At 44.3% G+C, this 22873-nt stretch overlaps 2 protein-coding genes across 2 annotated transcripts in view; one reads left to right on the forward strand and one right to left on the reverse strand.

Moving 5' to 3' along the window:
* Positions 1–1314: 1314 nt before the first annotated feature.
* Positions 1315–22873, reverse strand: part of T265_07566 (hypothetical protein) — a gene marked incomplete at both ends in the record, with an annotated part of 29355 nt that continues 7796 nt past the window's right edge. The window contains 17 exons of the mRNA XM_009173123.1: positions 1315–1650; positions 2666–2880; positions 4506–4565; positions 5290–5516; positions 6328–6404; positions 7821–7935; positions 8022–8085; positions 9536–9613; positions 10926–11049; positions 15382–15489; positions 15807–15886; positions 16170–16389; positions 17354–17425; positions 18104–18214; positions 18964–19068; positions 20438–20628; positions 20933–21145. Coding sequence (XP_009171387.1) covers positions 1543–1650; positions 2666–2880; positions 4506–4565; positions 5290–5516; positions 6328–6404; positions 7821–7935; positions 8022–8085; positions 9536–9613; positions 10926–11049; positions 15382–15489; positions 15807–15886; positions 16170–16389; positions 17354–17425; positions 18104–18214; positions 18964–19068; positions 20438–20628; positions 20933–21145 — 2168 coding nt within the window. The remainder of the gene's footprint in view (positions 1651–2665; positions 2881–4505; positions 4566–5289; positions 5517–6327; positions 6405–7820; positions 7936–8021; positions 8086–9535; positions 9614–10925; positions 11050–15381; positions 15490–15806; positions 15887–16169; positions 16390–17353; positions 17426–18103; positions 18215–18963; positions 19069–20437; positions 20629–20932; positions 21146–22873) is intronic.
* On the forward strand, positions 1733–22384 carry T265_07567 (hypothetical protein; the record flags this gene model as incomplete). Its single annotated transcript, XM_009173124.1, has 2 exons — positions 1733–1766; positions 22107–22384. 2 exons carry the CDS (start codon positions 1733–1735, stop codon positions 22382–22384), a joined length of 312 nt encoding a protein of 103 aa, XP_009171388.1.

The raw sequence follows: 22873 nt of genomic DNA on the forward strand, positions 1-22873 counted from the left end.
CGTTCAGGGTGCAAAAATTAAGTCACCAGGTAAAATGTGCATCAAGAATCGAAGATTAGTTTCGGGGGCCTTTGACAATCAGTGTTTGCTGACGTCCAGGTCTTGAAGCAAAAACAAATGAAAGACGGATGGGGTAGTTGGCCCCAATGGATGGGTCTACAAGGAAAACGTTAATAATGGGGTGGGGGAGAATGGAGTTTTCGACTACTCGCCTCGACGTATTCAACAGGCAAGGCAAATTGGCTGATGACACCACGGGAGGGTCAATATGGTACGAGTTCACTTCTGGTTGTAAGGACTACGGTAGTACGACTTAGTATCGTAAACCACCTTGGTGTTTGTAACTACTACCACTGCCATACACATAGTTTTATCGCGATGGGAAACAAAATTTTCATTGTCAGTAGCCAATAGGTGGTGATAACCCCGAAGCGAACACAACCTCATATGGTCAGTATATACCTCGTATCGGATAACTGCCCTGAAGACAAGAACTCCATCGCCACACTTGGTACAGAAGCTTGAATGACTTGTCTGTCACGGTTTTGCGCAAATGGAATCGGGAGATACAGCAATTTACTTCCTGGCTGCGATCGAAAAGTGTATCTATCCTGAGTAGACACAGTAAAGATCGATAAGCAGACTAGAATGAAGTTCTGCAGCAGCTACCATGGTTGATACTTTACGGCCATTCTCTAGGGTTATGCAACATATCGGAGCCGAAAATCAGTTATTCACGGTGAGGAAGGATCTCCGCTCGGAAGTGGATCAAAAGAGAATTGTTGTGGTTCAGTTCAGTTGGCTATTCCACAAACCATGGGTGAATCTGTTTAAAACGAAGAGTTGGTCTGACTTCCCAGGCACTCTGTAATGTTTTCGAAAAGGCGAATCAGGAATAAACTATCTAGTACATCACTGGACCGCGAGTGGAAGTAGCTTATCTGTCCATGGAGTTTATTTATTCATGTAATGAGAGCCATCGAGGCCAGCAGTTATGGCGAACCCCGAGTAGGATAAATTTGGTGAACTCTAACACATCGGCTGCGCAAACAGGCTGGACCAGGAAGACGCTTGCAGAATTACTGTGCCCGCCGAATGTCGTGCCTAAAACTCTCGGTCGCGCTGTCCAGCCTGGTTCTCAACTCGGTCAGATACCGTAATAGACGCCATCCTTCAAACCTACAGTAATAAGATAAAGGCCATCTATCATGTGGAAACAGCATTTAGGTGCATGCGACTAATGTCCGAGAAAGTGCGCCTATGACTCATGTCGATCCGCGCAACAGACAAGATTAAATTGGAGAACACGTTGGACGATCACGTAACAATGTCTTGATAAAATTAGACTGACTGTACAATTGGGACGGTATGAAGAAAGAAAATGGATTCGGAAGGAAATTGAACCACACATTAATGTATTTAGTCAAGAACTGAAATAAGTTAATGGTCAAGTTTCAAAAGGAGAAGAAGCAATAGAGAAAGATCCTGAACGAACCGGATAGGTTAGCACGGGTGACAAGAGCGTTAGCTAAAAGACAATGGTCAGGAAGAGAGTTTCTCATGGCGGACCATATAGGTGAGCTGTAAATAGCCTGACTGTTTCCAGCAAAAGTGCCGCGCACTACGGAGATTCATGTTCGGGTCCAAGTACTGTAAATAGAAAAATAAAAAAGCGGACATAATCTGAAAGTTGCGAAAAGCAGTGATAAGAAGTGTGGATATCAGAATCACAATGGAGCATAATAACTCAGCAGTAAAACAAACAGGTGAGTAGATTGACAAAGAATTTCGAAGTTCTCGTCCTGTATAAGAAATTAATCCTGTGGTGGAAGTAGATAAGTTACGAAATGTCCCGCACAGTTCTTACCTCCATATAATCGCAAGGCACAGAAATCAACTTTGTACCAGTTCTCGTGATGAGTAGCTAAACCTGTGGTGTTGTTTGTGACTGGAAAAAGATACCTACATGTCCTATGGGGTTCAGCCGTGATTCGCGCCTGATAAAATTCACTATCCTGTGTGTCGAAATGACTTACGAATGCGTAGGGTCGAAAATCTCTGACAAAGGACGACTCGTTGAATCTCATGTCGCGTATACAGAAGGAGATGATCGTTGAGCTGTAACACCCTTTCGGTGCCTAACTGCCATGCCACCCGAAAGAGGCACGAGGACTGGTACACTGTCAGGTTGCCCAATCCTAGACAAGGGGATTCGAGAGGCAGAGATCAGGTTTGAACTACGGACCTTCCAGTCGGTAAATTCGTGCTCTGATCACTGAGTCATCCAGCCCCTCATGCACGGTATATTCAGTGCCTGATCCTTTCTTAATTAAATCAGTAGCCCACGGTTGCAAGCGAATATTGGGGGATACAGGAAACAATACGGGAACCAAATTCCGAACATACGAACAATATTAATCAATTTAAACGGTCTAAATAAGTGCACAACCTTTTCCTATTATTTAATTGAACCTTTTTCATTTTGTGTGACTCATGTACTGTTTATCTCGGAGGTTATCCTTAAGCATCCGTGGATTTCATCTATTCCAGGTCTGTCTTTTCGAACACATGCGCAGCAGTTGAACACGTCGAGAAAGTTCGCAAAGGCGTTGAAGGTGGTTGAACGCGTGATACAACCATAGCACATACAAGTTCGCACACTCACTTGATCACCACACCATATCTCCACGATATCTTCCGGGTTCGGATTACTGGATGCGGCAACCTCAGCAATTACAGCGAGGTCAGCGTGAAATGTTTCTGGCGGTAAGTCCAAAGGAGCCATGGGGGGAACTCGAGGATCGGCAGAGCTTCCTGTGGGCGAATAAGCAGAAGCGGGTGAACGAGTGGCAGCACGTGAATCCCCAGCTTGCATTCCAGCTGCAGAGGATAAGGCAGACTGAAATCTGTGGAACCATTTTTGACAAAATTTTCACGCACAATAGAAAGAAAACACGTTAGTCAAGCTGTCTGTTAGTGCACGCCAGCACACATTGTGTCATTTGGAAAAGGCCCACATCCATGTGATTGACCGGGATTGTGGTGAGAAGGAGCATTAGTCATATTAGCATCCTTTGAAACTTTCTTGCCTTTCATCAGTGAATAAACTGAGGTTCAGGGTATTTCCATCACCAAGACGGAATATCTGATAATGATATAACATTAGTGCGCAGCAATATTGCAGCAATCGTTTTGAGATGTTCTTGAATAAGGCAGTGTTTGTAATTAGAGAGGGGCGTCATAGCTGGACCGTTGCCAGCTGTGCACGCTGGTAACACCCAAATCGTAGATGACATTGCCACTTGCTAGGCTAATAAACTTTGCTAAGGGATCTCACTACGAATTTCTGTAAAGGCATGCGATGTATACATAAGACCAACTTCAGTAGTTATTTCAATTCTAATGATGTGACGGTTGCTAGTTTGCCCTAGATTAATCATGCAAAGTGCGGAATACTAAGATGCTGTCCAGTTCACGACTGGATTATGTCCATATTAGTGGCACGGCGACCAAGTGCCTTTGGGTCACTGTATTGTATTAGTAAGCATGGCAAAACTGTGTGCAGCGAACACACCCGGGTTCATGTGAAACCAGACACCACGAAAGGTATGTCACACTTCTAACAATTCAGGTAGTCCATTTCACTTTTTAATGGACCTAGTATACAAGTCTCTATTGTAGAAAGAAGCTAGTGGGATCACTGGACTGTGCTTCGATAGGACATGTCAAAGTGAACAATGCAATGCGGGGGGCAAAAGATGCAAATGGATGTTTACACAAAATTATTAAGTTAGGATTAGGGGTGGGTGAGCAAAGTGCTTGAGAAAACTATCCCTTTTTATTGTAAAGTTTGGCTTATCTTGGACTTCCTGTTTTTAACACGAAATTCGTGCGACGTAAAGCAAACTCCCGTTCATTGATGAAATCATACATACACACACAATAGCACTGAACGTTATTCGCACAACGGAGAGAGTAGACAAATAGACGTTATGTAGTAGTTGAAACGATCATCTGAGTTATTCCCTGTTTACTCATGTTGAGACGGATTTTCCTGGATTTTGACATCTTAATAATAAGCAGTTCAGTGAGAATAGCACACACTGTTTTGTGAGTATGCGCCATGCGAGTAATCAAGCAGGTAGTTAGAATACTTGTAGGAACTAAATTTATATCAGGTCAGCCAGTATTCATGCTTTGGGTTAGAGGACACATCTAGTTTCAGCTAAAGTTTCCCTAGCTCTCCTTCCGCCCCTCCGATATAACCCAACTTGCCTAGAACACTTTCATCTAGTTCATAGAAGACCAGTTCTCGACAAAAGAATGAGCTGCGGAGTTCACAGGGTCAACTGCTAAGAAGAAGGGGGGTCACACAGAGTTGGACGGAATGGAAACACCCGAAGCAAACAGGATACACAGCAAAGGGAAAAAGGTATGAAGAGGTAAGGAACCAAAAACGGTTACTGGAGCTTCCACAAAACTCAACACGATTAAAGTAGACTTACGGGGCATGAATAAATGGAGCATATGGTTGACTAGCATGTGCCTGGATGACACACTGGATGCTGTGAACGCCGAAAGGGTGGAAAATGCTATTCTATATTCCATAAGGTAAACCGTCGAATAAAACGGAGTGCACCATTTACGATGCCCTCAGCTAAAGTCGGGGGTCTGAGGAGTTCATACAGTAAAGTAAACGGAAAACGGAACCTTGTATTTCTGTATATTAGATAAGTAGCATCCCGGAGTTTCGAAGACTGCGGCCTACGGGTTCAAAACAACGACAGAAAGCCACAGAAAAGTCGCATCTTTTAATCAACGAGTGAAAGTAAAAGTAAATATCCAATTCAGTAGGTGAGTCATCAGTCTGAGGGTCAGGTAACACCACCCATAATCAAGACTCATGACGGATGCTAGCTTTGCACATACAATACAGCCAAAGGCTACATGAAGTCACTTCGCCTGATAATCTGAGAAAAGTTGAGGAAATATCAAGCCCGATATGGTTTCCAAAGTACAGTAAAAGGAACGGTGTATTTCTCAGTTCATAATTCGAGTATGTCCATCGTTATGTTGAACACAAAATAAGAACAGAAATTAAGACCAGAGTGTCAATCTCAAAAGAGCTTGCCCCTTGGGGGCACTGGAGCTATCATATAGAGACTTACGACTCCCCACGGGTTGCCTATTCGACCCAAATCGACCTAACTGGAGATGACCAATGAAGGTAGTGCTTATGAGTTGACTCAAGAATTGGAAGAGGAGCTGGAAAGCAAAAAACAAACGAACCTTGACCAAATCGATCCCCACTGGCATAAGACGATAAGGTTCCTGCATTGCGGCCAGAAGAAGGACTAGGCATTGCATTAGTGCCGGTGGTAGCTGCATTCGTATCGGTCCATGCTTCGGCTAATTTGACGAGCCGTTGATAAACGTAGTCCATCACTTTACGAATCAGTAGAATATCACTCGCTGAAAGACAGTCGCGTTTCATCGACACAAGCGGCACGATCTTGCTGGAAATGAAATACAACAAAAGGCAATGAAGTAACGGGAGTTTGTTCTCTGGCGCGGTAAATGGGAATTTAGTAGAGCTGGTGACCACTAGATAATTCATGGGAACAAAGCAGAATTCAATAATCACCCAGTGATACACGCTGAAGCTATACGGCGAGTTCAGACTCTGTTGTCTGAGCAGCTGCCTGTCTTTTATCCTCTAAAGTGGCACGTCTCAGGCGGCTCCAGTACGGCCATTATTTAAACGGTGGAGCACTAAAAATCCACGGAGCGGTTGTAGAATCCTCAGCGCCTACAGGTCATAGGAAACTGCTGAAGAAGGATCAGGAAAAGAAGGGAACACAATAAAACATCACTTGTTTTATTCTGAAAGCTACTTCATCATTAGCTATCTCATTTAGATTTGGTCTTTCAAACTGGAAACGTACAAGAAGATTGGTGCTGTCGCCAGTAAGGGGACCTGAGGACAACTGACGATTTATTGTGAAACTAGACGCCAATGGAGTCACAAACAAAATTGGGTTTCCGTTCCCCACTTGCCTTCAACCACGGCTAACTGTAGTCTGTAATCATCACACAAATAAACGAATAGGAATTGGACAAGAATGTCACCTAAAAACTATCCGAATTCACAGAAGAATCTACCTAGGAGACATTTCTCAAGATATTGCTTTGGTGATCTCCATGATGATGATGATGATGATGATAATATGGATATTTTGGCAGACCTATCACTAACATTCTGTCGTCCATCTTGGTATGAGCAGTACTATTAAAAAGTTGGAAAACAACCCAGGAAAAGTAACCTACCACTGGCCTTTCTCGTTGTACTCACGCACCCCCGGGAGCAGGAAAAATTCAATACGAGTTGATTTCGGCATCCGTCTCTGTGTGGTCAACGAAAGAAACTATCGATCAATAACATCGCTCATAACTGAGAGCGCCATCAGTGTTCATGATTGAGAACACAGTCATAAAATCGGAGTAACTTATTTAAAACTTTATTCTGGTGGAAAATATACTATGGGGACATGGAGGCCAAACAAGGCTGTCTGTTTGGCAGTTATCACCGATCAATCTCTACGGCCATTGAGCAGTACACTACACCTTAAGACTCCGTATCGTCATACATAGCGTTATCGTAGAACTCGTTGTTAATCTCCTAAGTAACCGATTCCCCAGTGAAGTGTGCGTCACTACCTACGTCAAATCTAACCGGGCCAAAACAATTAGCATGCGGTTGAGAATTATACAGGGCCTGCCTGCTCAACACACTGGAACATTGTCGAATTCAACTCAGATTCAAAACACCTTCACATCTAAGGGCGTATGACCAGGTTGAAAAGATAAAACTGAGCCGACAAGGTATCAGGTTTTCCGCTCGTACTAATATGTGTAGTTAAGACTATCAAGAAAAAGTACTGGGGGCAGCAGCGCGAGCATAACTGAGGGAAGTTGAGACAACCGGTTAGGAATCAGTTTTGGCAACGGCTGCGGTCAACATGCAAACGGTAGCGCTTTCATGCTATTAGCAATTTGTGGGGCTCCAAATACCAACCGTGAACACAGAGCTTTGTGTCGTATGTTGCGCATTATATATATATATATATATATATATATATATATAATACCCCTGATAAGCTTCTCACTGAAGGAGCCACACCCAAAGTAAGACCACTACGGAATGAGGCTGAGAAGCCTGATCTGCCACTGGTATTTCTGGAAAATTCCGATCCCTTAACAAAGACCAGAATGCACGGTTCACGCATTGAGTGTTTAAGTACGTATGTCCCAGTAGAGACCCCACTAACGGGATTATAACCCAGGCTGTTCCCGAGGTGGCTGCGACCCCATAAGACTGGGCAAAAGTTGTCACCTCCATGGAGCGATCTAATGAACCCAAAGTCACCATATGAATTGTCTTGCTTAGAAAATGCTTACCAACAGATACCACAGTTCAGAAGACAGCACGTGGACATTCTGCTAATTCCTAGGATTTGCATGAGGTTACCACTCAGTTTTCCAACACCCCTTGGTGACAAGACACCTTCACTCACATGGGAGAGACTGATTTTAATTGTTCCCCTGAAAAATTGAATCTCATTTCATTAGACAAGTAAGATTATTTCAATCAAGGTGGTAGCACTTCAGGAGACGGTTAAATCCTCAATTTCCAGTAGTTGTTCTGGTACTTGTTCACGGCAAAGCCTACGTAGCATCGTCTATTTATGGCCAAAAATCTTATCGATTGAATGAAATGACACTTATTCGTGTAAGAAGGGGACGGCAATAATGAGACCTACGTCCACAACAATATCACGTATCCAGTCCGGCACGGAGTCACAAATCATCAGTTGTTCATTTAGTGGAGCCGCGTCACGTACTAAGAAGCGTATAAGAGCACGTCCAGTTCCCTCGCTAGAAAACGTAGGGAAAACAAAGTGATGAGGTAGACTGCTAGGAGGTCAGGGGAATTAAATGAACAAAATACGCATTGAAATTACCTTAAAATCACTGGAGTGTGATCAGGCACGCCGAGAACCTTGTACGTCAGTGGGTCATGTCGGGCTGAGGATTAGAAAAGACAGGTCGGTTGAAAGCTCGGTTTGGGTTTTGAAAAGTGGCCGACAGCATTTATATAAGAGCTACCAGAGACTATAAGGGTACGAAGAAGAACAAGGGCAAGAAAAGAAGTCGGAGCCACAACGGAGAACGAGGGTGCCGAAAAGTGGTTTGATTATTGTCCGAATACTTATCAAGATACCTTTCTCTAAGCCATAGGAAACGTGACGGAAAGGTAGTTTTATCCGTTTACCGTAGATACATTGCGGAATGGCTTCTTAAAACACGTTGTGAAGGCTTGGTTGCGTAAGAAGTGAATTTGTTAGGGTACATCGCTTGCGTAGTCATGCCGTGGAACGGAAAGAACATCGTTTCTGAAGGCTTTCGACAGTGGAATGATGCGATGGTTAATCGGATACACAATGAACCTCATTCTGCGGAGTATCGAAGCAATTACGGGAAATCATGAAAAACAGGTCCTGTGAAAAGGAGTTTCCTCAGGCTGGAGACGGTGGTATATACGGTGCTCGTCTTCGTCATAAGGTCCGTCCAATTGAGATAATTGTGGGACAGCGGCCACGAGATAGATGCACGAAGTCTGTCGATCTCCCACAGTCAGTTCGCTTTGCTTTGCACCACAAATTATGCAGTGATTGAAATCGAAATGACAGTCGATATCCTGGTGCTTTGTCGGTATCTTTTGGAGACATCTTCGAAATGGCCAGGAAGTGATCTTAAAGTGTCTCGATGACTCAAGATGAATTGATGTGGGGCTGAGAAGATTCTAGGGATGTTCAACCTCTGACACGTGACGCAAAGCGCTGAACACGCTTTTCAACAGATCTTAACAACCGTGGATCTCTATCAAGACAATCCAAGCCTCCTAAACCTCCAGCTTAAACATCTTAATCAGATTCTTATAAAAAGATGGAGTTCTAACACGAGAAGATTGGTATTTTCCGCAAAATACACCCGTTAGCATAGTAATTTTCACGGGAGACTCAACTGAATCCCTATTTTTATGATGTTGATGATGAATGTCTATTTTTCATGTCTCCACGTAGTGAAATCCAACTGTGGAGGTGCACTTCTCGGGTACACGCTTTGTAGTTCGACCAATAAATGTGCTCCGCCAGGGCACAATGTCCATATGGACTGAAACAGTAGTTTTCCGTATGAAACATTTGGTGACATCCAGGAATCTCCCATCGTTAGCCACAAAGTAATACCGTTATAAAGAAGGCGCGTGCTTTTACGTAAAGACTCGACAGTGAGACAGCAGTAGAGAATGAATATTGACACTGCCTAGACTCCCGCATCCTTGTTTATGGTGAAAATATCGTGGTGGAAACATAAAACATTAATTACATTGGAACATCGATGATAACGAAGAAAACCTCAGCTAGAATACACAAAAGAGGCAAGAACGGTCGTAAGAAATACGCAGGTGACTGACCGTTTTCTAAATTAGCGAAGGCGTTTGCTTTTGGCCAACGGGCAAAGAGAGAACGAAGAAGTAGGACGCCATAATTTACTGAAATCCAAAACAGATATGGATGCTGTCAAAAAACCTTTATGTAAAACACTAAGCATATCAAGCACCAAAGGGAAATGAATGTGAGCTGATGACGCGAACGGAACTACAGCAGAATGCAGCATGCCATCCGAACATGGCAGGACGAAGGTCTCTAAACTAAAATCGGTGATGTCTTGTGAACCATTCTGCTACTACTGAGTATTTGTTCTTTCTTCCACCAAACACATGATCTGTCGGGCGAAACTCCAGGACAACAAGTGAGGTGAAGTCAGTATGGAGTAGTAGCGAAGCATTAAAACAAGTAGTCTGAATGGAGGATTCGTTACCCAGTGGTCAAGAAAACACATCTCGTCTATTGATCGTAATTCTGTGTCAGTATCATTTATAAATCATCCATTTGTGCATTTTCACCCGGCCCGCGGACCCATGTCGATATGGTGAACGGGCCTGTGATTAAAAAGGTTTCCAGCACCCTGATCTAGGACATCATTGCCACAGTATCACGAGGCACGTCATCAACTCCGTATGGCTGATGCGTGACTCGAACACACAATAAGCACGATATGTATTGACGATGCTGTGGAGCTTCGGGAGACTGGGTTGACCTGCTCACCGGGTTATGTAACCAGCTTACAGACTCTGTCTCGGTATATGGCAAGCCACAACTCATGCGGCCGACGGTACCCTGCTGTGTTGAGTGAATTATGAGGGAACGTTTTTTAACCGATTTGACAAGCTCGGTGAACGGGGTGGAGTGTTGATGGGTATGGATAGCTGAAACGTTAACCACAACTGTTGTCAGCTCAGCTAAACAAGAAAATCCAACATTTAGTCGATTGTTGTCAGGCTGAACCCCAAATCTGAAGCCCATAACTGGGTACTATAACGGCCTATAAGCCTACTTCATAAGATAGGGCTGCTGGTCAGTCAAGCATCAAATCGGGCACTGGCATCCGCTGAGTGCCAGCTTACGGTGGCGCGTTTTGGATTTCACCTTTTCAGAATGTATCCGTTGCTTAAATAGGAGGTAACGTACTTGGCCTTTGGGCATTTTTTGGTGTTCACTACACGAGAAAATAAACGTTTGAAAAAGTTGGCTTTGGTTTGAGGTATGGACGTTACTTTGCAGATCACACAGAGTTATGGCAAATCATTCACAACGTGACTGGCACAATACAGCCTAGCTTCTCCGTAGGTAAATGGAATATAAATATATCATTTAGAAATTAAGTTTTGAAGTCGCTCAGTATTCTTGCAATAAACAATCAGACATCTCAAGAAAAGCATCAGTTAGAAGAAAAAGGTGTACCTTTAGTGTCCGGACTTGGGCTATCCGACGCATCGCACTGTTCGAACTCATCAAGAAGGCAGGCATCAGCGAGAGTTATGTTGGCCGAGAGGCCATCTGTCTCATCCAAATGGATAATCGGCATCTGTGAGTGAGAAGGATGTGTAATTTGGACAAACATATTGGACATACTGAGCAGTCATTCAGTAGACCTGCGCTGTATCCCTAATACTTGTCAGACGATTATAACGGAACAAGCTAACCGAATGTAACAACAAACGTCTCTAAAGCTGTGTGAGAATGACTGCAGACTCCATACTTCACTATTCTGTAGGCCATGCTCGCTGAATAAAATGATACCAGTGAATCAAGAACAGTGGAGGAAACCGAAGTCTTGAGGTGGTAGTAAACAAAACATAGTATCCTCTGTTAAGGAATGCCCTCAGGAACATCTTAGTTAATGTTCGCTTCGTGTTGCTTAGCTGGGGGCTCAGTCGAAAGGAAACTAGGATCGAAAATGGGTGTGAAAATTTTGTCTCTCAACCAACATCAAGCTCTACGCGGGTTTTATGAACAAACAAGGTAAATAATTGAATATTTCCGGAAAATAATTGAACTATGCAAAATCTCCAACGCTCGCCTCCAAGTTGAACACAACACTGATTATTTCTCTTGGTTCCAGGAATAGGTATTTTTTACATAAGATGATTTACTTAATAGCTCCCCGATGCGTGGACCATAACTATGTGTTCGCTATTTATGGACGGCTTTGCCCCACTTTGCTAAGGCACATAAGCTTCGTCTTTTCGGAAAAATACGAAGTTCCGTGGATAAAATCAACCTTCTGTCATTTTACTGACTAGATAAATAATGCAGTAAGTTTGAGCAAAAACTGTCAGTTGTTGCGTCTTTAACCGTTTTGGATGGGTATATCTCAGTTCATTTCACTACGACCAGCAAGCGGAAGGAGGCCAAGATCATCAGCATCATCAGCTGTAAGAACTGCAAACTTGCCATACAGTTTCGTTCAACAATGATTTAGGGAAACCGGATAGGTAGCTGCACACCAGAGGCGTAAATACAGGGTTGTTAGTAAGAGATAGAGAGGGTAGTTATGCATTGCAGGTAATACCTTGGGCGCACGAGCACCATTAAGGGCGCGACTGGGCCATGTATGACAATGTCTGTAACCCTCGAAATGTCCCCATCCAAAGATAAGGCAACGAACAACTCTGCCAATTTTGCTGCTAATGGCTTTTATACTTCACTGCTAAGTCATTGTTTGATCTCCCCTGGCTCGTTTTCATGCGGTTACACGAAAAAAGCCTTACGAAGAAGTCGATCAACTGGCAAGCGGAGCACCTGGCCACGCCAGTGCGATCAGTTCACCTATCATGGGCGAGTTACTTCTTCCGAGGAACATTCGACCTACTACAACATTAATGATCCGGTGTTAACACCCAACAGACTCAAGTAATGTTACGAAGAAATCGACGGTCAAATATTGAAAGTCTTTTGACGTCATCAGCACGCAGCGGCCTGGTTTCCAACCCGTATAATAATAAGTAGCGCCATGCAGCATTGTAGACTTGCTCCTTGATGGATAAGCTGGCGTCACGCCTAGGCCACATACGACGTAGGTTCACGAAAACTGCTTTGGCCTTCCAAATTCGGATAGGACTGCCATCGTTGGCTAGACGACCGGGATTGATACAGCTGCCCAGGCAGAAACATCTGTCTGCTACCTCAATAAGCTCTTTCGCAATAGGCTCGAGTTCGACCCCATCCAGTCGTGCAGCAAGACTTTACACTGCAAATGCGAAGCGCATGTCACACCGTGATGCAGAATCACTTACATTATTTAATATTATTCGTATCACCCAAAAATAGTTACGTCGTCCGAGCACTCGATATCTGTGAGCGAGTGTCCTGGGAGCATTTTGACCCCAGACGCATTGGAGGCTGGGAACCCGGTGCCTTCTCACGTTTCAGTGCAGATATTTCGTACTTTATTCCTTCTTCCGATAGGCGATTAAGGTTTACATTCCATTCGCCCGTACGCACTATCTCCAGAGGCCTTGCGGCAGCATGCCAACCAAAATGTTCTTCGAACTGGTCGGTCCATTTCTCCAGTCGGTGTTCTTGCGAGTGAATTAATGAACCGCCTTTTTCACTTTTGCTTCACTGACCGTTGCTTCCCTAGGGTTAGTTGGTCGTATCAGTTGATATAGGGCACGGCTGTTTCCGGTAACAAAATCCCTTTCCAACTCTCGAATTCTCGGTCTCTCATTAGAATCTTCACTAGTTGGCGTTTGAGGAATATGCGTGCACCGCCGTACTCGTTACCTAATGATGGATTTCCTGGAATCAATCAGGAGTATTAGGTTTCAGCGAGCATTGCCTGTTTACCAATTTGACAAAGAGTAGGGAAGTTGAAGGCTCCTATGTAGGAGCCATGTTGCGAAATTAGCCAGGTGTAATTTTGTTCATTGCTAATAGGCAGTGAGGAGCATAAGACACATCCGTCAGATGGATGACAGTCAAACGGCTCAGCAATGTTTGGTTGTGTGATGGGAAGAGGTTCAAGGGTGACATCAGTGGACACAGGACTGTGCGCGCAAACGATAGCAGATACCCTTTGACTCAAAGGTATGACTCACAAGGCAATGGAAGGATGTAGGGTTTTGTTCGGAGACTCTGTCATAAGAATCTTATTCAATAGTCTGAACGCGAGGCAACGGGTAGTAGGGTTTTCTTTAGGGACCTTTCTCGGAGCCCGTGACTCAATAGTCTGACCTGTTCGGCTCAATGTGGTTGACCTAACTCGATGGCTCGGGGAGTAAGGTATCACTGTCTCATTCCTGATGAGTGGCGTCGTTTCAGACCAGTCAGTTAGGACCAGTCAAAAAGTCGTCAAAAGATTTTCAATAGTTGACGGCGCTTTGAGACTTGGAAACTTACTGATTCTGATAAGGTTCGTTATCTTTTTGGATTGCAAATGTGAAATACTGATAAGCTGGTCTTTTTTCTATCTACCACACGCGAGTAGTACCTACTATTTGAAATATTTTGTTTGGGTCCACAAAACTCGGAGGGCAGAATAACCGCTCAAAATATTCCGAGACTGGCGCACGGTGCGAGGTTGATTCGGAACAACCGTGTTGTGTGTGCACCACATTTCCACCTGGTCCACTTGCGCCGGCTCATTACCTCGATATAGGATAGACAGAAAAATAGGATCTTATCGACAGCACCCTTAAGCTTGAAAACGGCATCATCGGGTAATGACACGCCGATCAGATGCGCATGCAAACATGTGGATCCGTACGGAAATGTAGCGTATAGGTTGGATAAACAGACAGGTGAGAGAAATGTTAAGCTTTTGAAGATGTGTGCGCCGTGCGGCTCTAGCTGGAGTATCCAGATTTATAAACGAGTCTGGTATTCCACAATCCTTGACACAAATTGCGGGCCGTTCCATTTAGCTTGCATGTGAGCCCTTCACAGCGAAGGTGCTTTTTTCATTCCCCATGAATTAAGATTCTGCAAACAAATACAAGCTTTCAGGTTCAGTGGTTCTTTATTCTGGATACACCTCAGTCACGGGTGTTTTGGAAGTTGTAGCCTCATTCTGCCTCTCGCAAACACCGTCTAAATCCTGTACCGTAAAGCAAACCCGGAATAAATGACTACACAATCGGATATAACCACGCTATATCGCTTCTGATTTTTCGGATATTCGATCACCCAGTCGCACTTCTTTGTAAGCCGCTCCGCTACGATCTAACATAGGCTACCTTCGCACTAGAGCAAGTGATTTATCCGTCTGAGCGTTTCAAAAGGAACTTAGCTGATGAGTATCACTCATACGTCATTCAACATCCCTATATCACTTCACTCAATCTCGCCTTGGGCGAACTCAGGTTCAAGAAGACCGGTGTTTCAAATACGCGGTTCTCCACCTAAAATGCATTAGCATTTTGCATTACGACTCATGCTGACTCAGTTTAATTGTACAACGGGACGTATAACCAAGGTATCTTATGATGAGTAGCCTATGTTCCAAGGTTGATTATGCTACGTGCATATACTGGACAAAACTGAGGCTGACTTCGGAATTTCACCCGGCACATGTGTACCGTCCCATACTGGCTTCAGGATAAGAAGGAAAATATATTACAGGCGTACCGCAGGTGTACGAAAAAAGAGCATATCTAAGAAGAATCGGAACATCACGCGGAGGAAAAATTTGGATAGATGAAACGAATGTATGGTAAACGAGTGAAAACACTTTGTTACATGATGTCATAAGAGAACGAACATTTTTCGCCGTCCTCACTTCAAGTGCACTTGATTCGAACCCCATTCGTCCGAGGTATGCGGTGGTGATCAGTATTTATGATGTACAAGTCCCGGTTAGAAAAAAGGTAGCATTCATAATCAGTAGATAAAAATTCGAAAGCCCCGTTGAACTCACTCCACACTTGAGGTCAACTGTGAACCAGTTTGGAACGTAGATGAATTTTTCGCGCTTCTTGATCTCATTTTCGAAGTCCACGACACCCAACTTCTCTACAAGACGGGCCTGGAGACAATGAGACAAACGGATGGCGGGGAATAAACAAAATTAATGAGCGAAACTAGTGAGGCAAGTCTTGAAATAAAGCAAAAGATATATGTGCACGTTTGAAAACCCTGCGATACACAAAGGTGAGCTTCCGTGACTGGTGGAAGTTTGATCTCTCTCGAGGACCAAAGGGAGTCGCGGACTCCAATTACGCAATTTTGCCAGATGAATCGTTTGTGAATCACTAGTGGGACGGTAAAAAGTGGTCATTACTGGACTGGTTATCATACAAAGGAAGATGTGGCAAACAGACTTGCCTTCAGTACGTCATATACAGCCACGTTAGCGTCCGTATCCTTGGTAAGGACGAAGCGTTTTTCTGAGCACACGTGATACTGGATAACAGAAGTGCCGCCTGAAGAAGGAACGGTAGGCAGGTGGAATTCATCTGCGACAGGAGCAGGGTTTGAAAGTTTTTTCGTGAAAAAGACCAATTACTTCAGAAACAGGACATCGATAACCGCTTGTTATTGAAGATGGTGGCACTCCTGCTCCGTGCTTTACCGTACGTCCTCGAATTGATTTACAAATATACAATATTTAACTGGGCGACGGCAACTGTACTGCCTGTTATGAATTTCAGCCAAAGCATTTGGGACCATGTTCGAAGTCGTGAAGTGAGCTCAATGAAAACATACCGTGGATCGTAAGATCTGGCTTCAACATTTCCATTTTATGCAAATGACTGGTATCCGTTGAAGGCCCCCTGAGTGCATGCTGATGAATCGGCTCACGAACAGAAGGATTTGAAGTGGACAAAGCCGGACCAGGTGGATTAGACTCTCGAGGATCATAGTTGCTGGAAAAACTTCGCGACTCCACAGAGCCGCGCTGAGTCATGCCAGATGGGGAAATTGGCTGGAATAAAGGAAGACAATAAACAACATGCAGCGCACTGTAACTAAGAGAAATCTGGCCACTCTTGAGAAACACTATTCGAACTTGGAATAGCTAAAGGCTCGCGATACCCCGACAAAGTTGCCTATATAGGAAAAAAGCGATCAAATAAGATGTCCTAATGATGGACCAGGGCAAAATGCGAATAGAAAGTGACCAGGGCCATGCTGTTCGTGGATTTCGGTGTTCAACCGGTTGATAATTTATTTAGGAAGAAAGTAGTTCCATGGAATCCAACTGAAGTGTCATCACTTGATGACCCGATCAAGACCGCTGTTTTGGAGTATACATGTTGCTAATCCAGTTTCAGTGGCACGCTGTTATGTTTACGTGAAACCTGACGATAGTCAGCCACTTGAAGCTCAGAGGCTAATAGTAGAGCCCCACAGATGGGAGTGTCCGGTTCTAAGTCTCTTCAACACTGTGCACGATCCCCGAAGAATACAACGTTTGTACAAGGTTTTGATCACTTCAGTCTAGGCTAACGCAACACAAATTTATTTCAGGCCTATGGATCGGCAATTATCAGCTCGTCCACGAGGATTGATTACCAGTTTGAAAAAAAAACAAAAGTAAGCGGACAACTTACCCGTAACGTTAAAGTGCCTGGGTAAGTAAACAGTTAATTCGATCACTCTTCACGTCTATCGTTAAATTCCAAGCTATACAGAACGGTGGGTGGACAACCGGTCTTGTGAACAACAACCTGAAACTGTTGAACACATGTCCAATTCACCTCAGGAGACTCAATAAGAGAGAAACACGTAAGATACCTAAACTTTTCTGGATCCGACCACACCTTTATTGTCTCACCGAGAATCCAACAACTATCTATCCACATGCAAACTAATAACAGAACAGTTATCCGATCACCAAATTTTACTGTTAAAAACACAGACTATGAAGAAATGCCCGAGGAACTCACCCATCTGTTCACGTTCGAATTACACGTCGAAGTCCACAGGCAAGATTTAGAAGGGGTTTCGACGAGCAAAAGCTGAGAGTAACCGAAGATGAGGGCATATGTTAGTGGGAATCTTGTCACAATAAAATTATTAGGTGCGTAAGTATGTCGTGTGAAGCGGCATATAAACATCTCCGAGAAGAAAAGAGGGGGAGCGTGCTAGGTTAAGTTTTGCAAACTTGCGAAACGGCTGTATCAATCTGACGTCTTCATGACTCAAGCGAAGGAAGTGTCAACCGTAATTTCAGATTTTAATTGTAGATATCCCCAGTCTGTAGGAGTCTGATGAGAACCAGTCTTGTATAAGTTCATGGCAAGAGACTTTTTGAAGGACTGCTGAGAGCTGGATGCCACTAGCTACTGCTAGTGTATCGCTGTGGGCGATGTTGATGACACTACGAAGTGGAAGTCACTTTAACTGATCATTTAGTTAGTTAAATAAAGAAAAACCTCCCTGAAAAAATCAAGTTTCTCAGACGTGTTTACATTAGCGCTTGTAAAACAGCTCCGAAGAGATGCCTACTAACCGATGAGTGGTATGCTACGTCTAGACAATACCCGATAACACTTTTTGATGGCTTTTCTGGAATGGAACTTTAATTACAACTTTGAACTGAAGAGTGCGATGTTCTCATCATGTTAAAGAAGGTGTACCGATAGAACACATTCAAACGATCCAAAACACCTATTGGCAATGCCAAGAAAGCTTACTCGAAGCACAGGATCAGACTCTTCTCCAAGCAGCACAGATCGATTCGGATTTGACAGATCTGTGGCCCAAATGTTCCGATCCGTACCAGCCGAACACAAAGCTTCATTGACCTAACGGAAAAAAGTGTAGATGTGTTTGCAATAACGTTGATAATGTGACAAGAATGTGGACTGGCTCCTCCACCATAAGACAGTACCAGGGCAGCCAACTATTCGCAGCTCTGAAAAAGCCATACTTTTCTGCCACAACTTCAGAAAATAGGTCAATTTGGTCGTACCAGAGATATGATCCTAGGTCGGAGAAACCTATGGTCTGGTAGAGCCGACGTCGTACAAGACCGGGTAGGTCGCCACGCATGATTTATCCTAATGCATGGATATATATAAACAGTCATTGTGAGTGTCAATCAAAATCACGTGTTATGTTGGAGATAAACACCATCTGGCGTTTTCAACTGCGGAAGATATACATGGAAAGCTGAAGGAAGTTGAAAGAAATAAACTTAGTCGCCAGGGCGATGGAAAAAATAAGACCCAAGAAGAAACACGAAGGGTGCCAGATGTTCTTCCGAAACCGGTCATCTGAGTTGCCTGAAACAAACAAAACCTGTTACAGATGACTAATAGAAGCTTGCAGATCTCAAAGATGCCACATCCAATTCGGAATCTAATTTCAGGCATCATAACGGCTGAAAGACTAAAGCAACCTCACGACAAGCGTAGAAACTAAACCTAAACAATTTTTGCTCAATTTGTCCTGGAATCCATTGGTCAAAATGGTATTGGTGCAGATAAACAGGCACAATGTATACTGGGGCGATAGAATAAGACTAATGGGTCAATGCAGGCAGTCGGCGCACCTGGATTGTGAAAACACCCTGAGAGTGGACGCGAATAGTGTCCGTGCAGCACTGCATTCCCAGAGACCATATGCGGATGGTTCCATCGGAACTTGCACTAATAACCTGTGGGGAAAAAACGAAACAATGACAGTAAACCCAAAGCATGACGACTTTATAGTAAAACTTCTATAAAAATACTTGCTACCAGGCCTGTCATAAATCATCTACTGTATCTCGGTCTTTGGTAGTGCAACCACGTTGTGATGTATCTCGGCGTCAATTTGTTGTTGTCTGACTGCAGCGATGAGTTGACACCCTATGGGTATTATACCAGCTCCTTGGACAAATCCGTCGCTGGAGTATCAGCCGTCGAATGCCTACGGAAATACGAAGACAAGCGACATGCATAACCAGCTGCGTCGGTATAAATCGTTAAGTACTCTTCTCCTCGTACTGAAATGCGGTCGTGTCCCACAGAGCTAAGCTGGACCGAAACGCCGTACACAAGTGCGATGCCATGTAAAACATAAGCCAGGGATATAAGTTGTACCAGCTTACCATACAGTGTTTGGTACCATTAGTTGTGGTGAACAGTGGCTGGGTGACTTTGGCCAACTTCTTACATAAGGTTACAGACAAAAATCCCCACTGAAACACCATCTTCTTGGTAAGTTTGCCGTTCGACTTATGACAGGACGACGGTAGTACAAACAAACAGTTCGATCAGTACCATAAATTGTATCAGGTACAAAGCCCACAGTACATGACCACTCAAGCAAGTATCCTTCACCTCCAAATTGTTTAAGGTAATACGGTTCAACTTGAAAAGGATAGATGTCGGACTGATCCACGTTGCCCCCCAGTTCATATACAAACATGTTGACTTCCGCTTACACGGCACCACAGTACATCGCAGATGCATAGAATTCGCAGTTGAAGGGAGAATGGCGATGGGAATGTCAGATGACCCAAAACCATTACCTAATCAGCGGCTGTAGAAATGGGATGGTGATACAGTTTAAGAGACGCCTAATATCAGGTGACAAATGACGACACTGTCTGATGTTGCCCATGGGTTTTAACACCCAATCTTCACTTCCAAAGTGTCATAAACACAAATGACAACTCCGCCGAAATCTCCATCCATCCGAGGAATAGTTACCTCCTCCAGCGCAGTTGAAGGAAGTATCAAATTATGGACAGCGGTGCTCGTTTACAGTTAATTGGCGATTTGGTGGGCTTAGATTGCGCTCCAACGTCTGATAGATTGAAGCATCAACGGACCAGTAGAGTACGGCTATCTCAACTACATGTCCTGCAGCGGTTATTCCGATCAACTGGCGTACACATACAAAACAAATCTGTTTGCTGTTCGATTTCAACTAACTTTTTGGATTAAGTAATAAAACCGAACACCGAGGCACACAAGATCCTTGGTGATTCACAAATTAACAGGTGCACGTAGGAGTTATAATAAAGCAAAATTACAAACCTCTTGGCCATCAGGTCGGACGATGAGAGCGCGGACATTTCCAGCGTGACCACGCAGTTGGAATAGCTTGTGACAAGCTCGGGGATCCCAAACTCGAATTAACTTGTCAGGACTACCGGAAACGAGCACGGTTCCAGAAGGATTCATAGCCAAGCTATAAATACTCTCCTTTTTGTCAGTGAACGACGACGCTGAGTGAAGTATAAACGTAATTAAGACCCAAAGATTAAGGTATGAAATCTCAGGGATTTCAACATACATTGGTTACTTAGATATTGCTGAAAACAAAACTAGCTGCTTCATACAGTGAGGACAGTCGTGCGAATGAAGGCACACGGTGATCACAAATTAGCTCACATAGACACACGACAGACGAATCGATTTATACCACTCCTGTCATACTGGGCAGTGGCGTACACGTCTTCCCTAATAATTGGCTGAATTGTCAGCTCTGGCTATGAGGTGAAAATGAGGCACACATGGGAATAACCTTACTTGTTACTGTATTATTTGTCGGTGTTAGGGCTGTGAGGGTCCGAACGTCCCACAGAAAAATTGCATGATCCAAACCAGCACTGGCAACCTCTTCACGATGCTGAGCATAAGCAAGCACACGAACATAATCCTTGTGAGTCCGCAACGTGGACATACAAAAGCCCTTGGTGGCATTCCAAACTTTGACTGTTGTGTCGTTTGATGCGGAGATGACTGTGATAAGAGATTAAAGCACATGGTTAAAGTGAGATAGAAAGTTAAGCAGGAATGAAATTATCCTTCTACAAATGCCTGAGAAGCAATTGGTGAGCTTATGGATGGGTTAGGGTCCCGTTCCGACACCAGCTATGTCTGTCGTTGAAATAAGTCGAAGTTAAATGTTCACCACCAGTTACACACTGTCTTTTAATGAGTGACTGAACAATGGATTCGGTCTTGCAACATATCCACCATGGAGTATCAGGCTATTCTCACTGCTCTAGTGGTGGTTAGTTTGGGCGAGAATCGTAGAACAAATCCTGGAACTGACACCTCTAATCAGCCTTGTAAATTCATACAGTTGACACTTGGTTCATAGTAAGTGGTGGAATAAAGTGACTTTTGTGTGTATCTCATTCATCTTACGGCTTTTCTCGACAGTGAAACTTCCATTTTCACGAAGGGACTGCACCTCACCGTGGTGTGGAGGTTCGCGCAACTCAGCGATCCACTGACTTATACTGGGGGTGTCCCCAGGACACTCAGAGTCTCTCATACCAGATTGGTCAATGGTTTACGGTCTGACAAAGAGTCTTCTGGTCCTCCAGGTTGGGGGTTGGAACATGTAGCAACTTTTTCCGTAGAAATGGTAATGCATTTGCATTTCCCGCCAAACACCGCTGCCTTGTGGTCAGGCTTTTGAGCCAAAGGCTTTGGTTGAGGATCCTTATCATCCTCCTGTCTAGGTGTGGCGCCCTGACAGTATCCCAGTCCACGCACAATCATGAACTGAAAATATACAAATAAACTCACACCACATCCGCCGTTGCGTGGTGCCATCAGCCGGGTCGCCTTACTCGCTGCATAGAGCAGCAAAGTAAGCGAAAACAGGCTACTGCTGACGCTTCCTTTCTTCCTCTTTCACATACTTTTTCTTCCCCCTCTCCATACCCCATTAATAACTCATCGCTTGTAGGTCCAGCTTTTGGGACTGATGACTCTGTTCGTCTTGCATCGGTTTTGCCTGAAGCATCTGCTCATCACATGGCGCCGACATCCTCAGGTATCTCCAGATCAATCTCCAAGCCTCGACACCGAATCTATCTGGCCGCCTTCAGTGTCCGCACTCTGACGGCTCCACTGGATACCGTTGACATCCGCCCCTCTGCGGTTCGTCTGGAAAAGTATGTGAAGGAGGCTCACAAGCATGGAGTTGATGGATGTCGGCTTATCGTGTCTACCTACGCCAACTAACTGTAACTCCGACGCCGTCAAAGACAGGTTTTGTAACGTCCTGGATGCCCTGCTGCGGAGAGCTAAAAGCTCAGACATCGTTGTGGTTGCCGGAGATTTGAATGCACAAGTAGGCAGGCTTAGCGTATCTGAGATTCAATTAGGAGGTCGACATGGACTGAACTCGGTACGTACGGACAAAGGCGAACGATTGCTTCAGCTGTGTGTTGATCGCAGGCTGTTTTTATGCAGTACAAACATCCTATATAGCCAAAGAAATGGAAGAGGCCAAAGAAGTTGGTAGTGCCCGAAAATTATTTCAGTTGACCCGTGCGACCGGTCGCCGGAAACCACTTGTGAGTGAAGCCATCAGGCATCAGAATGGAACGATCATCTCGAATAAGGGAGAATTGCCTTGATCGGTGGGCTGAATACTTCGAGCAACGACTGTCGTGGCCACCAGCTGGCACACATGTAGAGCTCACGGGTGAAGTAGAACCCTAGACGGTG

This window comes from Opisthorchis viverrini (genome assembly GCF_000715545.1).
Source record: "Opisthorchis viverrini unplaced genomic scaffold opera_v5_175, whole genome shotgun sequence".
Classification (NCBI taxonomy): domain Eukaryota; kingdom Metazoa; phylum Platyhelminthes; class Trematoda; order Opisthorchiida; family Opisthorchiidae; genus Opisthorchis; species Opisthorchis viverrini.